Source organism: Odontesthes bonariensis, chromosome 17, assembly GCF_027942865.1.
Source record: "Odontesthes bonariensis isolate fOdoBon6 chromosome 17, fOdoBon6.hap1, whole genome shotgun sequence".
In the NCBI taxonomy this organism is placed as follows: Eukaryota; Metazoa; Chordata; class Actinopteri; order Atheriniformes; family Atherinopsidae; genus Odontesthes; species Odontesthes bonariensis.
The window spans coordinates 23,170,767-23,191,500 of record NC_134522.1 but is presented as its reverse complement, the minus strand read 5'-3'; the positions used below and the strand labels follow the sequence as shown (position 1 = coordinate 23,191,500).

At 41.4% G+C, this 20,734-nt stretch overlaps 1 protein-coding gene across 4 annotated transcripts in view; it reads right to left on the bottom strand.

Moving 5' to 3' along the window:
• Window positions 1-15,984: 15,984 nt before the first annotated feature.
• The window catches only part of trim9 (tripartite motif containing 9), a 40,126-nt gene continuing 35,376 nt past the window's right edge, over window positions 15,985-20,734 (bottom strand). For all 4 annotated transcript variants that reach the window (XM_075447931.1, XM_075447933.1, XM_075447932.1 and 1 more), the window contains one exon: window positions 15,985-20,732. In XM_075447931.1, coding sequence (XP_075304046.1) covers window positions 20,655-20,732 — 78 coding nt within the window. In that variant the 3' untranslated portion in view covers window positions 15,985-20,654. The remainder of the gene's footprint in view (window positions 20,733-20,734) is intronic.

Genomic DNA, 20,734 nt, shown 5'->3' with positions numbered 1-20,734 from the left:
GAAGTGCTTTGCGTACAAATGAGGGCAAAGGAGAGAGACCAGCTTCCATTTAACTGGAGAGCGGCCGGACGGGTTTTGTGAGGACAGGGGGGAAAAAAAGAAAATACAAAAAGAGGGAGAATGAATGCACCACTGCAAACTATAGAGTCAACACAACGAGTTCAAGGCAGCGAAGAAGCAAAGTTAAAACAGACATTTTAAAATCTAGGGGCCATTTATGACTTACCTGGGCCCGGACTGTTTGGAGACACTAACAAAAGGGGAATGTGGGTTGGCCTGGAGAGAATAGTTTGTGTTGTCCATGTGCTTGTGCCTGTACATTCCTTATTATTTTTTGTACTGAAGTATCATTGTGCTTATGTCTGATGCCAATTGTGATAACATGTAATTCTGTCTATGTTCAATAAAAAACAGACATTTTGTGGAAGACATTTGAGAGAAAAGTTAGTAGAGGAGGAAACTACTAACTCTAACTAGCAATATCAGGAAGACTGTGGGGATATTTTCAGGAACGGACCTTTTGTTGCCTAAACAAAAGCTGGGTTGCTGCAGGTCAATGCTTGGTCACAAAGGGCCTGTGTGTTAGAAGGAGCTATAAAGGGAAGGCTGATATGGGAGAAGTAGCTCTTCAGTTCCTCTCAAAATTCAGGATCAAATGCATGCACCCGTAGTTTAGTATGAAGGTGATTGCAGGCCATAGGAATCATACCCACTTCTTTTCAGTCATCATAGATGATAGACTTGTGAATGTGCATCACTGTTAAGTATTATAATTTGATGACGCCCTTACTCACTGTTATATGATGTTATATGTGTGTTTAACCGTACTGTTCTCTATAAGGTATATGGTAGATACAGGAAGTGACGTTTTTACTCTTTCTCGGTTAATTTGTTCCCGCCATGGAGTGAATGAATATCCGGTTAGTAGGGAATTACAATATCTAGTGTAGAAGTAACAGTTGGGTGGACTAGTTTACCGTGGTGAAGTTGGTTTGATATTGGATATTCGGATATTCGGCAGATATTCACAATAAGGAAATAAGGTGTCTTTTTTTTCCAATACCTCCCAAGCCTCGTGACCTAGTGACTCCAAACCAATACAGAATGGTTCTCCTATGTAGTACCAACTATGTTTGGGTTCGGTTTTATTTAGTTTGAACTGGTGGTGGTGGTAAAGCATGCAATGAAGGGGCACACAATTTGCTGTCAGAGATTGGAGAATTGTGCCTTGTCCAAGTGCAAGGTTTTGTTTTGATATGTCTATTTATTGCTGAGATGACGACACAGTTAACAGTTAACAGTGTTCCCTCATAACCCTGTCTTATCTGACCATTTTCTGATAACCTTTGAGTTTACATTACTTGACTATACAGTTTCTGAGAAGAATTTTACACATAGAAGGTGTCTATCAGAGGATGCTGTAACCAGATTTAAAGAATTAATTCCATCACCCTTTTATTCACTGCCATGTGCAGATAAGACAGAGGACGACTACCTAAACTTTACTACAGCAGCACTTGACTCTCTTGTTGACAGCACTATAGTTTCAATGCGTACAGCACTGGACAATGTTGCCCCTCTGAAAAGGAAGGTAATCAGTCAGAAGAGGTTGGCTCCTTGGTATAATTCACAGCTGCGTGCTTTAAAGCAGACTGCAAGAAAGCTGGAGAGACAGTGGCGTTCCTCTAATTTAGAAGAGTCTCAGTTAGTCTGGAAAGATAGTTTAATAACGTATAAGAAAGCCCTTCGTAAAGCTAGAACTGCTTATTATTCATCATTGATAGAAGAGAATAAGAATAATCCCAGGTTTCTTTTCAGCACTGTAGCCAGTCTGACTAAGAGTCTGAGCTCTGCTGAGCCAGTTATTCCTTTAACTCTCAGCAGTGAGGATTTCATGAGCTTCTTTATTAATAAAATTGTTTCTATCAGAGAGAAGATTGATGGAGTCCTTCCCACTATTATCAGTGATGTATCATCAAGTACAGCAGCTTTAGAAGTATCTTTAGAACCTGATTTATATTTAGAAGGCTTCTGCCCAGTTGATCTCTCTAAACTAACGACAGTAGTAGTCTCTTCTAAACCATCAACTTGTGTTTTAGACCCAATCCCAACCAGACTGTTCAAGGAGGTTTTCCCATTAATTGACACTTCCATATTGGATTTGATCAATCTGTCTTTGTTGACAGGATATGTACCTCAGCCTTTTAAGGTTGCTGTAATTAAACCTTTACTTAAAAAACCTACTCTTGATTCAGAAGTGTTGGCTCATTATAGACCTATATCCAATCTCCCTTTTATGTCTAAAGTTCTTGAAAAAATAGTTGCAGCTCAGCTTTGTGATCAGTTACACAGAAATAATCTGTTTGAAGAGTTTCAGTCAGGATTCAGAGTGCATCATAGCACAGAAACTGCACTGCTGAAAGTTACCAATGATCTCCTCTTAGCCTCTGATAGCGGACTTGTGTCTGTGCTTGTCCTGTTGGAGCTCAGTGCTGCATTTGATACGGTCGATCACAGTATCTTATTACACAGACTTGAACATGTTATTGGGATTAAAGGAACTGCATTAGGCTGGTTTAAGTCATATTTATCTGATAGATTTCAGTTTGTTCTTGTAAATGAAGAATCTTCCTCACACACCAGAGTAAGTCATGGAGTTCCCCAGGGTTCTGTGCTTGGACCGATTCTTTTCACTTTATACATGCTTCCATTAGGTAACATTATTAGACAGCATGGCATAAATTTCCATTGCTATGCTGATGATACTCAGCTGTACTTATCTATAAAACCAGATGAACCCAATAGGTTGGTCAGACTACAAGCATGTCTTAAAGACATAAAGATCTGGATGACTCAGAACTGTCTGCTTCTAAATTCAGACAAAACTGAAGTTGTTATCTTTGGACCTGAGCGTTTCAGGGAGAAATTGTCTAGCTATATAGTTACTCTAGATGGTATTTCCTTGGCTTCTAGTTCTACAGTGAGGAACCTTGGAGTTATTTTTGACCAGAACTTATCATTTGACTCGCATATAAAACATTTTTCTAGGACTGTTTTCTTTCATCTTCGTAATATTGTTAAAATCAGGAACATCTTGTCTCAGAGTGATGCAGAAAAACTAGTCCATGCATTTGTTACTTCAAGATTGGACTACTGTAATTCTTTATTAATGGGCTGTCCCACATATTCTCTGAAAGGCCTTCAGTTGATCCAAAATGCTGCAGCCAGAGTTTTGATGAGAACTAACAGGAGAGATCATATTTCTCCAGTGTTAGTTTCTCTTCATTGGCTCCCTGTTAAATTCAGAATAGAATTTAAGATTCTTCTCCTTACATATAAAGCTCTTAATGACCGAGCTCCATCATATCTTAAAGATCTCATTGTAAGATATTTTCCTAACAGAGCACTTCGTTCCCAAACTGCAGGTTTACTTGAGGTTCCCAGAGTTTCTAAAAGTAGAATGGGAGGCAGAGCCTTCAGTTATCAGGCCCCTCTCTTGTGGAATAAGCTGCCAGTAAATGTCCGGGAAGCAGACACCCTTTCCACTTTTAAGACCAGGCTTAAAACTTTCCTTTTTTATAAAGCTTATAGTTAGGTCTGTTGAATCTGATAATGTGTCTGCTAGTGTGTCTTGTTCTGCCTCCACCTCTGGCACCCTCTATACTTTCATTACCCCCTACCCGAACCAGGGTTTGAATCCCATTCCCGCCTATCTTACCTCTTTTATTTCTCCCCCTACCCCAACCAGGGTTTGCATCCCCACCCCGCTGTGACTGGTGTGCAGTTGGTGAGAGTGAGTTGTATGGCTTTGTTTTTGCTGGTATTTTTAGTGAATATAGGACTGTTTAGGTGAATTTGTCTGCTGTATCTGCTAGTGTGTCTTGTCCTGCCTCCACCTCTGGCACCTTCTATACTTTCATTACCCCCTACCCGAACCAGGGTTTGAATCCCATTCCCGCCTATCTTACCTCTTTTATTTCTCCCCCTACCCCAACCAGGGTTTGCATCCCCACCCCGCTGTGACTGGTGTGCAGTTGGTGAGAGTGAGTTGTATGGCTTTGTTTTTGCTGGTATTTTTAGTGAATATAGGACTGTTTAGGTGAATTTGTCTGCTGTATCTGCTAGTGTGTCTTGTCCTGCCTCCACCTCTGGCACCTTCTATACTTTCATTACCCCCTACCCGAACCAGGGTTTGAATCCCATTCCCGCTTATCTTACCTCTTTTATTTCTCCCCCTACCCGAACCAGGGTTTGCATCCCCACCCCGCTGTGACTGGTGTGCAGTTGGTGAAAGGCTGAGGTAGCTTGTGGCTGTAAAAAGATGGTTGTTGTGGTGTGAGGAGCGGATCTATATAGGGAGTATAGGGAATTACTCACTGAGTCTGGTCCTTTATTTATTTATTTATTTATTTATTCGTTAGCACAAGTTTCTTGTGTTTACCTCGAATAGGGATGGCTCAGGTAATCCTGAAACATCTCATAGTTAAGCTGCCATAGGCCTAGACTGCTGGGGGGCCTCATCTGTCACACCTTTCCTCACTTTACTCTCTTTATGTATATGTGATATTATTGTGGTCATTAACTCGTGTTTCCCTGTTCCAACAGATATCCTTTGAATGGTGTTACAGTGCCGCCGCAGCCCCCCCCCACTCCCCCCCTTTCTGTCTTCTCAAACCCCAGCTGGTCGAGGCGGATGGCCACCCTTCCTGAGTCTGGTTCTGCCAGAGGTTTCTTCCTGTTAAAAGGAAGTCGTTTCTCTCCACAGTCGCCTCAGGCACGCCGCTCAGGCTGGGAGATTGGACCAAAAAACAAAAAGTTTTCAGTGTAATCTGTTGGTTTTCTTAGCTAGGAAATTGTTTATGAATTGGCTCTATATGAACGAATTGGATTATTTTATGAATTATGATTATTATTAAAGAATTGAATTCCAATTGGCTTAAATTTGATTTACTATCTAAGTGCCTTGAGATGACATTTGTTGTATTTGGCGCTATATAAATAAAAATGAATTGAATTGAATTGAGTTCCTATTTGGTGGCTTCGCCGCCATATTTTATAGCCTCTCACAGGCAAATAAACTTGGTATTGAACTATCTGACAAATAACTGTTGTGTGGCTTGGTCTAGAGATCATCTTGAGTGTAAGGTTTTTTTTTTTGTATTACAGGAAGATCTGAAACAAAATTATAATTAACAAAACAAAGTTTGTTTAAAGAAATTAATATAAAATAAAGTGTGCATTCAATTGGTGTACAAAAAGGTGTGTGTTGTAGCGTGCTCTCAGGAAAGACAGAGAACGGAGATGTTTACATAAAAACCTTCCCCCCTTTTCCAAATGTCTTCACCACAAAACATTTCACTGTTTACGATCCTTTTAACGGATTACCTAAAGAAGATAAGGACCCAGATGTGAATTCTGGCCAACTGGAGTTTCTTTGTGAGATTCTCTCCTCCACGCCAGCCACGCATAATAAATTATGCAAACTGACACCTTCTGACAGAGAAACAGACCAGGCTTGCTTTTCTTTCCTGCCTGGTACCAGCCAAGGAATGTTCAACTCTCTACTTTTTAGAAGAATAAGAATCAACCATAATCCTCACGTTTACTGGAATAAAACTGTGAAATTCGGGACTGGACAGATCCACAGGTCATTTTAAAACTTTCCATATCTTTCTACGAGGATTATGTGAAAAGTTATAATTATCTCAATTTTATAGAAATTCTCCGGTGGAGCCACAGCGCCACCCAAAGGACACGGATGACGGACACTTTTCACTGTCAGCCTAATGACCATGGACAATTTCAACTATGGATGTTTAATGTTCTCATTATGTGCAATGCATAACCCAATGGTGTTAATTCCACAGGTATTACTCAAAGAGCTGCAGATTATTCTAGTTAACAGTAACCAAAAGTTGTCATACCATTTCTATCATGATAATACGAAGTATTGTATGCTGATAACTGTTCCATGCTCATATTTGTGTTTATGCCTGCTCGTATGCAACATTATTGTCTGTTAGGAACATTATATTGTCTAAAATCAATGCCATATGAGTTAAATACGGTATAAGGAAGAAGCAGAAATTCTCCCCTTTTTGTCTCATGAGTTCAGCTTGGTCAACCCCCCTTTTTTTCCTTTGGGTCAAAAGCCAGCTAAAACGCTGATTGGACGAAAAGCTGACACGTGACCTCAAGCTTAAAAGAGAGGCGCGCATGAAATCACGCTCTCTTACGCTCTTACTCTTTAAATCTGCAACTCTGGGACCTCCCGGTGGCCCTCCAAGCCTTGACCACTCCCTTTGTCCCCTCAGCTCTTCCGCTCTTCTCTTAACTCTCTTGTCTTCACCCCGCAACTCCCTTGTCCTCTCTCTGTTTTACTCCGTAACTATTAATTCCCATTTTTTAGACTTCCCTTTTCTTTTATATAAAAGTCTGGTCCGATACACGCGAGTGTTTGCTAACTCATACAGCCCGGCCCAAGCCGCCACTTTCCATCCAAGGAGGAAGAATAAAGAAGAAGTCTATTCGACGTCATCCCGCTGGTTACCACGGAAACACAGCCTTCGACATCGACGCTCATCAGAAGAAAAGAACCACGTGATCTCTTACGCTACTCTACGACAAAGTAAGGTGCCGAATCTGAGATCTTTTGAAGCCGTGGATATGATGAATACTTCCTCTGAAAGCGACGAATGAGCAGGCATCCGCCGGCAGAAGATAGTTGGCACAATATCCGTGTTACGAACCAGATTTAGCCACATTTTGATAGTTAACCCTGTTAGTGAACTGCTTCTTCTTTCCCTTCGTATGCCCTTCTGAATATTACCAATAATTCTAATTTCTGTCTCTTTATCAATTGTTTATACACCTATATACCTGTGCAATGTTGAATAAATGTGTAGCTCCTCTAGGTAGTAAGCATGAGACCCGAGATCGTTTCAAAACAGGGTTTATTTACAGTCTCCGACCGACCCGTGAGAACTGAAGAAAAGGAAAGTAACAAATAATCATGTAAATAAGTATGCTAATGCAGAGCTTGTAGCTTAATGTAATTACACAAATTCACCAATAAAACACACCTCGTAGGCTGCACACTACCAAAGGGCTGAATCTTTTCTTGTCTTCTTTCTTCGTTTTCTTTGTTCACATTAATTTTGTAACTCTTTAACCTTAATTAAACCTTTTACCGAGTGTGGAGACAACCGGCCGTGTTGTTTTTCCCTTCTCATGCTCTGCCAGGCGGGGTCTAATTAAAAGGGTACCGTGTAGAAACAGGAAACAACTAATGAGCCCCCCCTCACCTGAAAGGCAGGTAGGAACCAAAAATAAATAAATGAGAATGTATTAAATTAACATGTGAGGCAGTTACACTCCCACCAAATCACCAAATCACAAGTGATTTCTTAGAACGACTTATGGAAACATATACTGTACATGAACATTACTTCAAATATTATCATGTAACAAATCAACAACTAATCAATAAGGCTAACTGATAGACTGAGAGCTAGACAATGGTACACTGTGGTCTTAGTCTGCTTCCAACAGTGTAACCGTCTTCTGAATAGGCCTCTCCAGGTAGACTGGTTTGGAGGTGCGTCTTCCCATTTTACCCAGTGTTGGATCACTGAATATCAACTTGAGTGTTCTTACTCTTCCATCCTTCCCAGGATAAACTTGTATGACCTTTGCCATCTTCCACTTGTTCCGTGGGATCCCATCATCTTTCAGAAGAACAATGTCATCGATCTGTGCCTTTCTGCGTTCCTTGATCCACTTTTGTCTGTGTTGGAGATTTAAAAGATACTCCTTCTTCCAACGTAACCAGAAGTTGTTGGCCAGGAGTTGAACTCGACGCCATCTTTTGCGGAGGTATAGATCTTCCCTGATGAACTTCCCAGGGGAAGGTGATATGATTGTGGACTTCATGGTCAGAATGTGGTTAGGTGTTAATAGCTCTGGACTGGATGAGTCATTCAGGTTATCAGTAGTCAGTGGTCTACTATTCACAACTGCCATGACCTCATATAGAAATGTTCTTAGAGAGGAGGAGTCAAGTTGTTTAGCAGACTGTTCTAGGATAGACGTCAAAACACTTCTGATGGTACGGATCTGTCTTTCCCAGACTCCGCCCATGTGGCTTGAGGCTGGGGTATTAAAGATGAACTCACATTCCATCTCCTTGAGTTCCTCTTGATCCATCTCTTTCAACGCTTCAACAAACTCTCGCCTTGCACCAACGAAGTTTGTCCCCTGATCACATCTTATCTGCCACACTGCTCCACGAATGGCGATGAATGAACGCAGGGCGTTAATGAAGGCATCCGAGGTCAAGTCATCGAGCATTTCAATGTGAATTGCCCTGGAGCACATACAGGTGAGCAACAGTCAGTACCTTTTCAACTCCTTTCTCCCTTCCTTGATGTAAAATGGACCGAAGCAATCCATACCGCAGAAGGTGAATGGCGGCGTAGCTTCTGTTCGGTCCACAGGAAGATCTGACATCCTTTGTTGTTCCACACCTCTTCTGATTTTCCTGCACTTGGTGCACTTGTAGATATGGGATGAGACCAGGTTGCTGCATCTGAGGATCCATATGCCATTGGAACGGAGCTCATTTGTTGTCATTCCCCGGCCTTGATGGTGCACTCTTTCATGATAGTGCTTTACCAGCAATGATGAGATATGACTGTCTCTTGGAAGAACCACAGGATGCTTTACATGTGGATGTAAGGCAGCATGAGTCAAGCGGCCTCCGACTCTAATGATACCTTGGTCATCCAGGAATGGATTCAGTCTGTGCAGCTTGGACTTCGGTTGTGTCTCCTTGTGATGCTGGAGATGCTGGATTTCTTGAGAGAGGTTTGTGTCTTGAACCATTTTTATTATGGTTAACTGTCCTTCCCTCCTTTCTTCTAGACTGGTGGCTTCACAGGACCGTGGCTTCAGGCCTTTGACTTCTCTAGCAAGGCGCTTTAATCTAGCAATGGCCTTAACCAATCTTGACCAATCAGAGAACTTGTGTAGGCGATCCAACAGTGACCTCACCTCCTTTGCCTGCGTGTCATAAACGTGGGCCTTCTTGAGCTCTGGGTCGCTACTTGGGATCTCTCCCACCTTGACATCTTCAGTTGGTAACTCTTTCTGCCAAAGCAGGTCTGGGCCTGTGAACCAGTTAGATGTTAACAGCTGGTCAGCTGAGAGACCTCTCGAGGCGTGATCTGCTGGGTTTTCCTCCGAAGTCACGTACCTCCATTGAGCAGACTCTGTGCTTTGTTTGATACGTTCGACGCGATTAGCTACGAACACATGAAATCTTCTGGCTTCGTTACTGATGTAGCCCAGAACAATCTTTGAATCGGTCCAGAAGACTTCTTGCATACATTCCACTTCAAGCTCTCTTTTGAGCATGTCGCTGACTCTGACTGCTACTACTGCCGCTGACAGCTCTAGTCTTGGTATGGTGGTCACTTTAGTAGGAGCAACTCTTGACCTCCCCATGACTAGAGTACAGTGCACTTCACCTGATGTACTGATCACTCTGAGATATGAACATTCTCCATATCCTGACACACTGGCGTCGGAGAAATGATGCAACTCATAGTGCAGAACCTTGAAGTTTGGTGGAACGTAGCACCTCTGGATCTTCACATCAGCCAGATTTTTCAGGTCTAGGAGCCAGGATTCCCACAGAGGTCGCAGGTCGTCAGGTAAGGTGTCATCCCAACTGAGCTTGTCGCGACACATCTGCTGGACAATCCTTTTCCCTATCAGGATGAACGGTGCCACAAATCCGAGCAGGTCAAATACTGAAGCAACCGTGGACAAGACTCCTCTTCGGGTGAGTGGATTTTCTTTGATGACTACTCGGAACTGGAATTCATCTGAGGTCACACACCACTGAACGCCAAGTGCTCTTTCCATATGATGTTCACCCAGCGCCATGTCCAGATCCTTGGCAGCCTCAACACGTTCCTCCTTAGGGATTGTGGCCATAACTTCCTCACAATTTGAGATGAACTTATGCAGCCGAAGTTTGCCTGTGCTGCAGAGTTCTCTTGCTTCCTTCACTAGTTGGATGGCTTGTCTTTGAGATGTGACACTTGCCAGCCCATCGTCAACGTAAAAATTCCTTCTGATGAACTGGATGGTGTCTTCACTGAATCTTCCCCGTCCTTGATCAGCAAGATGTCTTAGTCCAAAGTTGGCGCAGCCTGGGGAAGAAGCTGCACCAAACAGGTGAACCTTCATCCGGTAGATAGATGGTTGAGCTTCCAGATTTCCGTCCTCCCACCAAAGGAAACGTAAGTAGTCTTGGTCCTCTGCTTTCACATAGAAATGGTGAAACATGCGCTCTACGTCACACATCATCGCCACAGGACCTCTACGAAAACGACAAAGGACTCCGACCAAGTTGTTTGTCAACTCAGGGCCGGTTAGTAGATGGTCGTTCAAGGAAGTCTCCTGAAACCTTGCAGAGCAGTCAAAGACGACGCGGATCTTTCCGGGCTTCTGCGGATGATACACCCCGTGATGGGGAATGTACCACGCTGGAGTCTTATTGATGTCTTCTTCACGAACCCTTTCTGCATCTCCGTGAACTATGATGTCATTCATGAAGGTTTTATAGTCCTTGTAGTACTGTTCGTTTCTTTTCAGCTTCCTTTCTAAGCATCTGAGACGATGGATGGCGCATACCTTGTTGTTAGGTAAGTTAGGTCTCTCCTTCTTGAAAGGTAGCGGCATCTCATAGTGACCATCATCGTTGAGCCGGATGCTCCTTTGCATCTGAGACAGGAATCTGAGGTCTTCTTGGGAGATGCTTGTGTCATCTGAAGCTCTTTCCACAAAGTCAGACTCCAGGACTTGAATGACATCTATAGGTGAGACTACTTCTTTGATCTGTATTCTACAGACATAATGCACTTCACTTTTGGTGTTTGAAGCCAACTGACAATCTGGAATGACTTGCTTCACAACAACCTGGTGACTTACTCCTATTGCATCTCTATAATCAAGACAGAGGTTGCCATAGCCTACAATGCTCCAGCCCAAGTCTGTTCTCAGTCCAAATGGCTGATTTCCTTCACCAGGCACCACCTGTCTTGGAACAAGAGCTTGAGGACAGTTGTAGCCAATTAATAAGCCAACATCGCAACCTTGTAGTGGAGCTATCTTAGCTGCGATGTGTTCAAGGTGAGGCCAAACTTTAGCCGTGTCTGGTGTGGGAATATGTTCTCTGTTTGCAGGTATCAAGTCTCTTGTATAGGTCACCGGCAGAGGTATTACCTTGTCTGAGTAGAATCCTCTTACTTGCAAGTCAGTAACTCTTCGACATGGCACAATGGTGTTTCTTGAAGCCATGGTGGACAGCTTTAACTGAACTGGTTAATTTTTTGTGTGCAGACCCTTTAAAGTTTCTTCAAGGAGAAAGGTTGTGTCACTCTGTGTATCTAGGAGTGCATACACAAGAATTTCACATTCAGGCTCACTTGTGGCTGACACCCACACTGGAATGATAGTGGATGTATGAGTGTCTTTGATGTTCCGTGTGACTCTGTTTGACGTTGCCTCAAACGAGGAACTCATTGCTTTGTCTTGTCGCCGTTCAAAGCTTCCTTCTTTCTGCTTGTCATAGTCATTTGCTCGATTAACCCTTGTTAGCATCTTTCTTTCTTTAGTGCGATTATCATGGAGGCAAGTTGGATGTCCTTTCTCACATATGTTGCAGGTCTGTCTCCTTTCACACTCCTTTGAGCGATGACCGGATTGCAGACAGCCAAAACACAACTTGTTTTCCTGAACAAACTTAACTCGTGCGGAGACTGTTTCCTCCATGAACTTGTAACACTTGAGTAAACCGTGACCTGTCTTCTCACAGAAGGCACAGCTTGCGACGACAGTCCTTTCGCCTGAGTTTGTTGCCAGCACCTTTGCTCCAGGAGCTCTGTTCCTTGGAACCTTGTTCTTCTCACTTTCACCTGGTTTTAGAGCATACAGAGATGTTATTGGGTTGCAAGCGATTCTGGCTTCACGTGTGAGGAATTCAACAAAGTTGCTGAAGCTTGGGAACTTATGACTTCGCTCTTCAACTTCCATGACCTTCCTATTCCATCTAGAAGTCAGCCAATCTGGAAGTTTAGCGAGTATCTTCTGATTCTCATTACAGTCATTAAGTACCTCAAGGCCCTTGATTTGGGACATGGCCACCTCACAGCTGCGGAGGAAGTCAGCAAGTTCTTGAAGTTCCACACTGCTCTTGGAACTTACTTTGGGCCATGAATCAAGCTTGTCCCTGAAAGCTTTGGCGATGAGAAATGGATTGCCATATCTCTCTTCAAGGATGGTCCATGCTGCATGATAGGCTGAGTCTGTGCCTAGCAGGAAGTAGCTCTCTATGGCTTTTTTGGCTTTGCCACTCACATACTTTCGCAGGTAATATATTTTTTCTTCACCTGGTATGTTTTTTCTGTCAATGAGTGTCTGAAATGAAACCTTCCAGTCATTAAATCTGAGTGGATCACCACCGAATGTTGTTGGTTCAGGTATAGGAAGACGACTTGCACTGATGGACTCTGCAAACACTCTCAAAAGAGCTGCTGTGTTCTCTTCTCTCCCTAGCAGTGTCATAGCTTGTAGTGGAGGCAGATGTTGAGACAAGTTACCTTCATCTTTAATTTCTTCCTTCTCCTTCAGGGAGACATGTTGATGGAGCAGTTCATCTATTTCATCATCTGAGCATACATTCTGTTCATACACTTGCTGTCGTGCTTTGGCAGCCTTTAACTTCTTTACTGTCTCCAATCGTTCCACTTCTCTTCGCTTGGCCTCTATCACCCTTTGTCTCTCTGCATTTTCAGCCTCAAGTTGTTCGAGTTCTTTGATTTGACGTTCTTTCTCTCACAGTACCTGCAATGCGGCTTCATTGGCGGCGACTTCAGCAGCAGCCTCCTTTCTGTGAGCAGAATACTGGCTTGAACGTCTGGATGTGACCTTTGAGTTGCTTCGAGAATGAACTGAAGACCTGGCGGACTTGGGCTTGAGAGATATTTGTTCTATCTGATGCTGCAGACTTAAACACAGATTCTCTATCTTCCTCTTTCCTGTCTTGTTTTTCAATCCCTTGATCTTCATCAGTTTCTGTGTGTAGATAGCTTCTAGCAGTTTTAATTATTGTCTTTGTTACTGCTTCACAGGTGTCTATTCTGCGACGTGTGTCGGGGTCTGGAATGTCAATGCGCCTCAACTCTTCATAAACATCATTCAGGTCCCTTGCAGCATCGCTTACCTTAGTGATGTGTTCATGCAGCAGGCTGTCTGAGCATGCTCCACTCAGCCCATCTTTAGCATCCTTAACGACTGTCTTCCACTTCTTATAGCTCTTCGTGAATCGGTGTTCAACCCTTTTGACTTGCTCTTTGTGCAATTCTTGGCCTTTTTCCGTTAACTTGCGAGCTCTTTGACTTCTTTGTGGCTCTGGCGAAGCGTGGCAAGCAGCTTCGATGCCTTCAGATGCTTGTGATTGAGTGTCTGTCCCATGCTGCTGTATGTCTTCACCACCACCATTTCTGTCACTCTCAGAGAAATGTTCTATGTCTGACATTTTAACTTGATTACTTCAGTTAGATTTAAATGTTGTACTACCCTTAGCTTTGTAGTTATATGCACTCATAGAATGGCCAAATAGCCTTAGTGTAGCTGAATCACCACTCAGTTTTTAACATATAGCAATGGTTATACTTTCTGTTCAATAATTTGGCTTATTCACTAATTGTCTTATTACCATCAGTGATACCTAAACAAAAAACATGTCAGCATAGTTAGAGATGCATTAAACATTAGCAATTCACCATTAAATTACTATGGAGCTGTTATATCATAATATTAACACTACTTGTTTTGACAGAAATTTTTACAGTGTAACTGTCGATAAACACAATCTCAGCATCAACGTAATGTTAGTATCAATGACGGACTTCAACAATGAAAGGTGAGTGAAAACAACAAAACTAGAAAATGATGCAAAATGTTTCAGTCTCTTGTGCAAAGCACTCAAAGTCTCTTATTTACATCAGATTCACACTAGTAAAACCTTAACCCTCCCGCAGCTGCTTCCTTGGTTGCTACGTGGACGGCAATAAACGATGCACCCGCGACGTGGAGAGGCTTCATCCCGACCGTGGATCACCGTGCTAGCTAGCGTCGTTTCCTCGGCTACTCACGCAAAGCAGTCGAGTTCTCACTGTAGCTCCTCTAGGTAGTAAGCATGAGACCCGAGATCGTTTCAAAACAGGGTTTATTTACAGTCTCCGACCGACCCGTGAGAACTGAAGAAAAGGAAAGTAACAAATAATCATGTAAATAAGTATGCTAATGCAGAGCTTGTAGCTTAATGTAATTACACAAATACACCAATAAAACACACCTCGTAGGCTGCACACTACCAAAGGGCTGAATCTTTTCTTGTCTTCTTTCTTCGTTTTCTTTGTTTACATTAATTTTGTAACTCTTTAACCTTACTTAAACCTTTTACCGAGTGTGGAGACAACCGGCCGTGTTGTTTTTCCCTTCTCATGCTCTGCCAGGCGGGGTCTAATTAAAAGGGTACCGTGTAGAAACAGGAAACAACTAATGAGCCCCCCCCTCACCTGAAAGGCAGGTAGGAACCAAAAATAAATAAATGAGAATGTATTAAATTAACATGTGAGGCAGTTACAAAATGTTTGTAAGTGATCCATTCACGCGCATCACGGACAGTTTATTAAGCCGGTTGTCACTTCAAACAGAATTTACGAATCAGTGAGACTACCCATTTTATTGTATTAACAGTTTTCCTCTTTGGACTGTAACTTACATAAGTTAAAACAAAACAAGAGGTGGTGCCCCTAATTATCGAGATAAACATTAATTAATAACGTGCCCAACGCTACAGTGTGGTTGGAACTACATAGGAGAACTATTCTGCATTGGTTTGGAGTCACTAGGTCACATGGCTTGGGAGGTATTGGAAAAAAAAGACACTTTATTTCCTTATTGTGAATATCTGTCGAATATCCAATATCAAACCAACTTCACCACAGTGACTAGTTTTCCTGGTCTTTGGTTTTGGATAGGATGTCCCCAATTTTGACATTTTTCCCTAGGAAAACGTTGACTGTCTGATTTGTTTTATGTCACATAATTGACATGATGTTATAAAACTCAGTTCTAAACAGGTGATGATAATACTGTACTACAAAGGATGACTGAGGATGAAAGTGATGTTTTGCGTTTGGTAAGTGTCTTGTTTTGTTTCAAATACATCCCTTCCTTGTGTGTCTTCCTGTCCTTGTGTTTTCTTGGCTGTGCATGTTTGATTGGATTTCACATATGTGATTGTCTTATTGTTCCCGTCTCTGTCAGTCCTTCTGCGTGTGTGTGTGTGTGTGTGTGTGTGTGTGTGCGCGCGTGCGCTGTTCTTTATCAGTCTTTTCCAGAGTCTTCATCTGGCGACTTTCTGTTTTGCCTCATTTCTCTGCAGTCTCCCTGAGTTTTGACCTCGTTAGGTTTTCTGGATTCACACCACCTTCCCTTTGTAAGTTTCTTTCTGAAACATTCTTGCAGCAACTCTCAAACACGGTCTCTTTCCATGCCCCGTCGGCTTTATCTTAGTTTCTTTTGTTAATTTCACCTCATTAGGCTATGTGTCTGCATTTGCATAATTTCCCCAGGTATGAAACATTACATAGGCAAATAAAATGTCAGACAGAAACAAATTCCTACTCAAAATAGTTCAAAAGTTATGCTAAAAGTTGCAGTTAGAGTAACTACAGCTGCCAAATGAACTTAGCAGGGTAAAAATATGAAATAACATAGAAATAAAGAATATATAAAAAAATATATTCAAACCGAAGACTTCATTTAAAAAATTTGCCTAAAATGTAATCATTCTCCTACTATATTTTTAAATATTGTTGCAGATAGACCTTCCAGACAATGTAACACCTTGTTGACACCTATTTATTGAATATTCACACATAGAGGAAACACAGAGGCTCGTTAAATACTTCAAATCATCATAATGATAGCAGTAATATGGTGATAACAGACATAATTATGAAAACCAGCAATCATACTGTGTTAAAATCATTGTAAGAACAATGTTCATTAGATATTGATAAAACTCCCCTCAGATATATGTGAGGTTCACTGTAAATAAAACTGAGCAATGACATTCCACCTCAGATCAAACAGGGCAAAGCAAATCACTTTGGATTTAAAAGGAAGTTATTATGAAGGTTATGCAGACCCACACGCACACACAGAAGCACACACTTATGTATGTACATTTGGAAATATAACACCAAGCGTCGCCCAGCGACAGGGTGTACACTTTAAATAATTTGGAAAACTTTAACAAGTCTGTATTTAGAGACCTAAATGACCTGGTTTGATTGAACGTGGTTAAAGTGTATTTGGCTTTTTTAGAGATTAACAAATGTTACAAACACACTTTTTAACATCACAATCTCTTTGTTCAGTTCAGAAACACACATTCGGGTATTTTTTTTAAGTTCACGTATTCCCACAAAATATCAATCTTATATTAAAAACTAGCAGAGGTTTGCGTCATCTCACACCGGACATGTGGAAAATGACAGAAAGTTTTGTTGAGTAAAGTCCATGTTGTTCATTCATCCTGGAATCTGAGGGTTTGCAATGCCTTGGAAATGGCTGCATGTGTCTGCGCATGAGTCAAAAGAAGCTCACACTGCTTAATTATAGTTATGGCTGAGGAAAAAGGTTTACCTTGGAAAAAACAGCCACTTCATTGTCACAAAGCTTGAATTTGGCCTTGCGGCAAAGGCCATGAAGCTTGGTGAAAGCAGCAGTAGGCTGGTTTATTTTGTTTCACTGTCTGTACACATGCACATCCACTTTCACACTGGAAATTATTATGCTTATTATATGAGGCCATTTTAGTAGGGCCATATGGTTTAAAATACCTGCAATGTCAGGGAAGAAGAAAACAATATGAGAAAAAGGAGCAATGACATTCCTTTCCCTTGATTTTCCATTATCAAGGAACAGGAAAACAATATGAGACCTGATATTCCCCTCAATATTGTGATTGTTACAGTACATCCATAGCAACAAGACGATGTTTAAATTTGCCCTTTTAAAATAGAAAAAGTATGTAGCTGCAGGTGAAGTCAGGCATCACAGATGTTACAGTTGACTGCTGAAGCCATGAAAATAGTTTTGTAGTAAAGCTTCATGACTTATTTGGGCACTGAAGAGGGAAGCAGGTACTTCCCATGAAGCTCAAACACAGGATGTCACCTTATGTGTGTGCTTGACATGTACTGTGTGTCCGAGGGCTATGATACTCCAGGCAACCTGAAGGGCAACATTTCCCTCAAGCTGAATATTCAACAATTTGTTTCCAGTTATTGTCTGCAGGATAAGTTTTTAAGCATGGACGCTGTGTCAATTAGTTGGTCAACCACAAGACTTCAATGAAATATGGCCCAACCCCCGACTTATTCTCAGCGTGAATTTCACTCAGCTGGCATTCTATTAGGCAAGCTGAGTAAAACTAGTGCATTCTGACTCAACAGCATTCCACTGAATCCTCCTTTATTTAAGGTCATTTAGCTGTCGCTGTGGTTGGGGGAGCTGTTTCTATGACAGTTGTATTTCTACTCTCACTGATCTTTAATTCTGGTCAAAAGTTACAGAACCCCTCCATTTCTCAAACTTTTTTCACAATTCAAATAGTTCAAGTCCAATAATGACCTAAATCAATAAGATGTCAACTGCCAAAAGTACAAAGAAAAAAGAAAATTGGGTTGAACAGAAACTGAAAAGTCACGCTGGTTAAAAAAATACTTTTCGAGAAACACCGGCTGTCTTGCAGCGCTGCAAATGAATGAAGTCTTGAAAGTTAATGCAAATTCAATTCAGTTTAATTCAATAATACTTTAATAAATTGAATAACTCCTTCATGTGCTTCAACTGTTACTTATCATCCTAAAACTTTGTGTCTGTGGAAAGGCAGAGTTGGCACAAGCTGTTACTACACCCTCTTATTAGGACAATATTGTACTGCAGGGAGTTGTGTTGTATTGCTCAGAGGGGTGAGAAAAATGCAAGAAACAAGTTATATTAGTCATATAATGACTTAAAACATGAGGAGCTGGGATGGATGCCAAGTGTGTTGACGAATGAATTTTGTTCCAAAATTTAATTCAAATTTTAAGGTCCCGCAATCCCTTAAAAAAAATCTTTGTTCAATGCTTACAGGAGCAATTAGCAGGATTTAACAAGGCAAAGTTTCAGAGCACAACCAACTGTAAATCTCCCAGCCTCATTGCCCTCTTCCAAGCATGTATGAGAAACATGTTTTGAATATTTGCTGCGGTGACTGCTAAAAATATATTGAAAAAAGAAAGGTGAAAGATCCTCTCTGGGGTCAGTGTTTGCTTTTTTCCATTCTGGGCTACTATAGAAACATGGTGCTGGAACATGGTGGACTCAGAGGAGGAGGACTTGTGTTGTTTGAAGATATTTTTGAAAGCAAAAAGTCTCTCTTGTTTTCACATGAAAATGAAAAAATAGTCATCAATATTATATAGCATTTCTGCACTTTGACCCCCTTCTCACTGAAACTTTTTTGACGATACTGAAACATGGCGCTGTGCTTATTTCAGTAACACCTTGAGAAATAGAAGTGTTAGAAAACTTTTCACCATTTGGAGGTAAATAAGCTAACTGAAACACCTGATAGTATGCTATAACACAACAAAAGTCAAAGGTGTAGGGGGTGGTACTGTAGAAGAGGGATGAAGGATACAGCTAATTTAATCTCTTAATGGGCCGCTAAATTAGACTACATTTGTTTTTTCTGGTACACTTTTTTTTTTTTACGAGGTTCACTCAACTTTTCATTTAGTGCTATCTTCATTTAATTTTTCTGACCACACACCTGCAAAACTAATTATACTCCCATTATTCCCTGTTGTGCTTTATGTTTGGTGCTAATTAGTAAACGTTAGCATGCTACTCTACCACTTCATGACTCTTTTGCATTGCTTTAGCTTTACTAAACATGGTAATTTACCAGCATGTTAAGCACTGTGTCCTCTTGCCATGCTCGTGTTAGCATTTAGCATGGCTTAGCCTTAAAAAAAACAAAAAAAAAACAGTTTGTCTTATGACGTTGCCAGTCGAGGAGGCTGTTACCCAACTGTGATGCCAAAACCCCCCCAAACATTCCAGTGTCTCTTCTCCTCTCATGTTGCTTTTATAGGAAATAAAACTGAAAAACCTCTTAAGCTCAAGAACTAACTCCAAACAACAGTTTTAAAGCGACAAAAAAATGAATTATTTCCCTCTGTAATAACTATACATCAGCAAAAGTAAAAAGGAGGAATTCTCATAGTAAAATTCTGAACATCAATAACTTATTTAACTATACACCTCTCCAAATAGATCATTTCAATAACAATATTACAAAACTACCAGTATTCAGTCACCTACAGTAAAAAAGAAAAAAAAAAAGAAGCCAAAACTATGCGAGCTGCTATAGCACCTTATTCAAACATTTTCACAGTCATAAACCCACTTTTCAACACACTTCACAATTAAATCAAAATCTCTCCCTCCAGTTGTGAGAGCGGCACTGCAGCGGCTGCACGAAGGCCTTGCTTCCAGTTGCATTTTATACGGCGATGCTGTAATTTTGAAAGACGACACAGAAGTTTCAATTGAGCTAAGCCACAAAAAAAAGCTTCTCAATAACACGGACGAGGATATGACAGTGATGCGGCTGAGAGTTGGACTATTGCTCTGGTCCAGGGATCACTGCAGCTGCTGAACAGTCTCAACCCATCCTAACACACTTTCACCCAAAAAAACAAACAAACAAACAAAAAAAACCAAACAAACAAACAAAAATCACAAAGTTTTAAACGTGAAAATATTCATGATGAGAATCTCAAAATGAGGGATGAACATGACTTTTAACTGAACTGTATGATAATTGTAAGACTGGGATCGTTTTTGAAAAACAAGCGCTTTCCTTTGAAAGAAGAATTTGACATTATTGGAAATATTTGCTTTCTTGTGGCAAGTTAAAAAGGGAGCACCAATCTCACTTTCAAGTCTGTCCACTAAATTTCTAGTCTTACCACACAGCTAAATTAACCGACAGCAGGTTTAGCTTCATAGTTGGCCTATATACCATTAGAGAAGTGTCAGCCTTCTCATCTAGGTCTTGCCAAAGACTTAGGTTCGAAAAATTTCTTTTAATTCCAGATTATTATCATTCATTTTATAGCAAGCAAAATCCATTATCTGGAGATCCAAATCAGCATGATATCATCCTCTTAAGTTTTCTGCATTCCATCAAAATACAAGTTATGGGGGGCAGGGCACCGTCCATTTAGACTGTCTCCTGCATGCACTCCATGTGTCCAAAGTTAGGCATGAAAAAGACATGGCTCAGAACTGGATGGCACCTCTCTCGGATGTGTCATGGGGTCATTCGGTCAGGGGGTACAGGAGGAGCTGAGAATAGAAAGGCGAGGGTGGTATGAGTGTTATTGACTGGCAGGATGGGAGGTGGGAAATCCTGGCGAGATTTCCCCGATTCGTGCAGTGGTGAGTCTTTAACACACAGAGCTATTCGGATCTGCCTCCCCGGGGGTGTAAAAATCGGGGATGGGTAGACCAGTGTGCAGAGTGACCT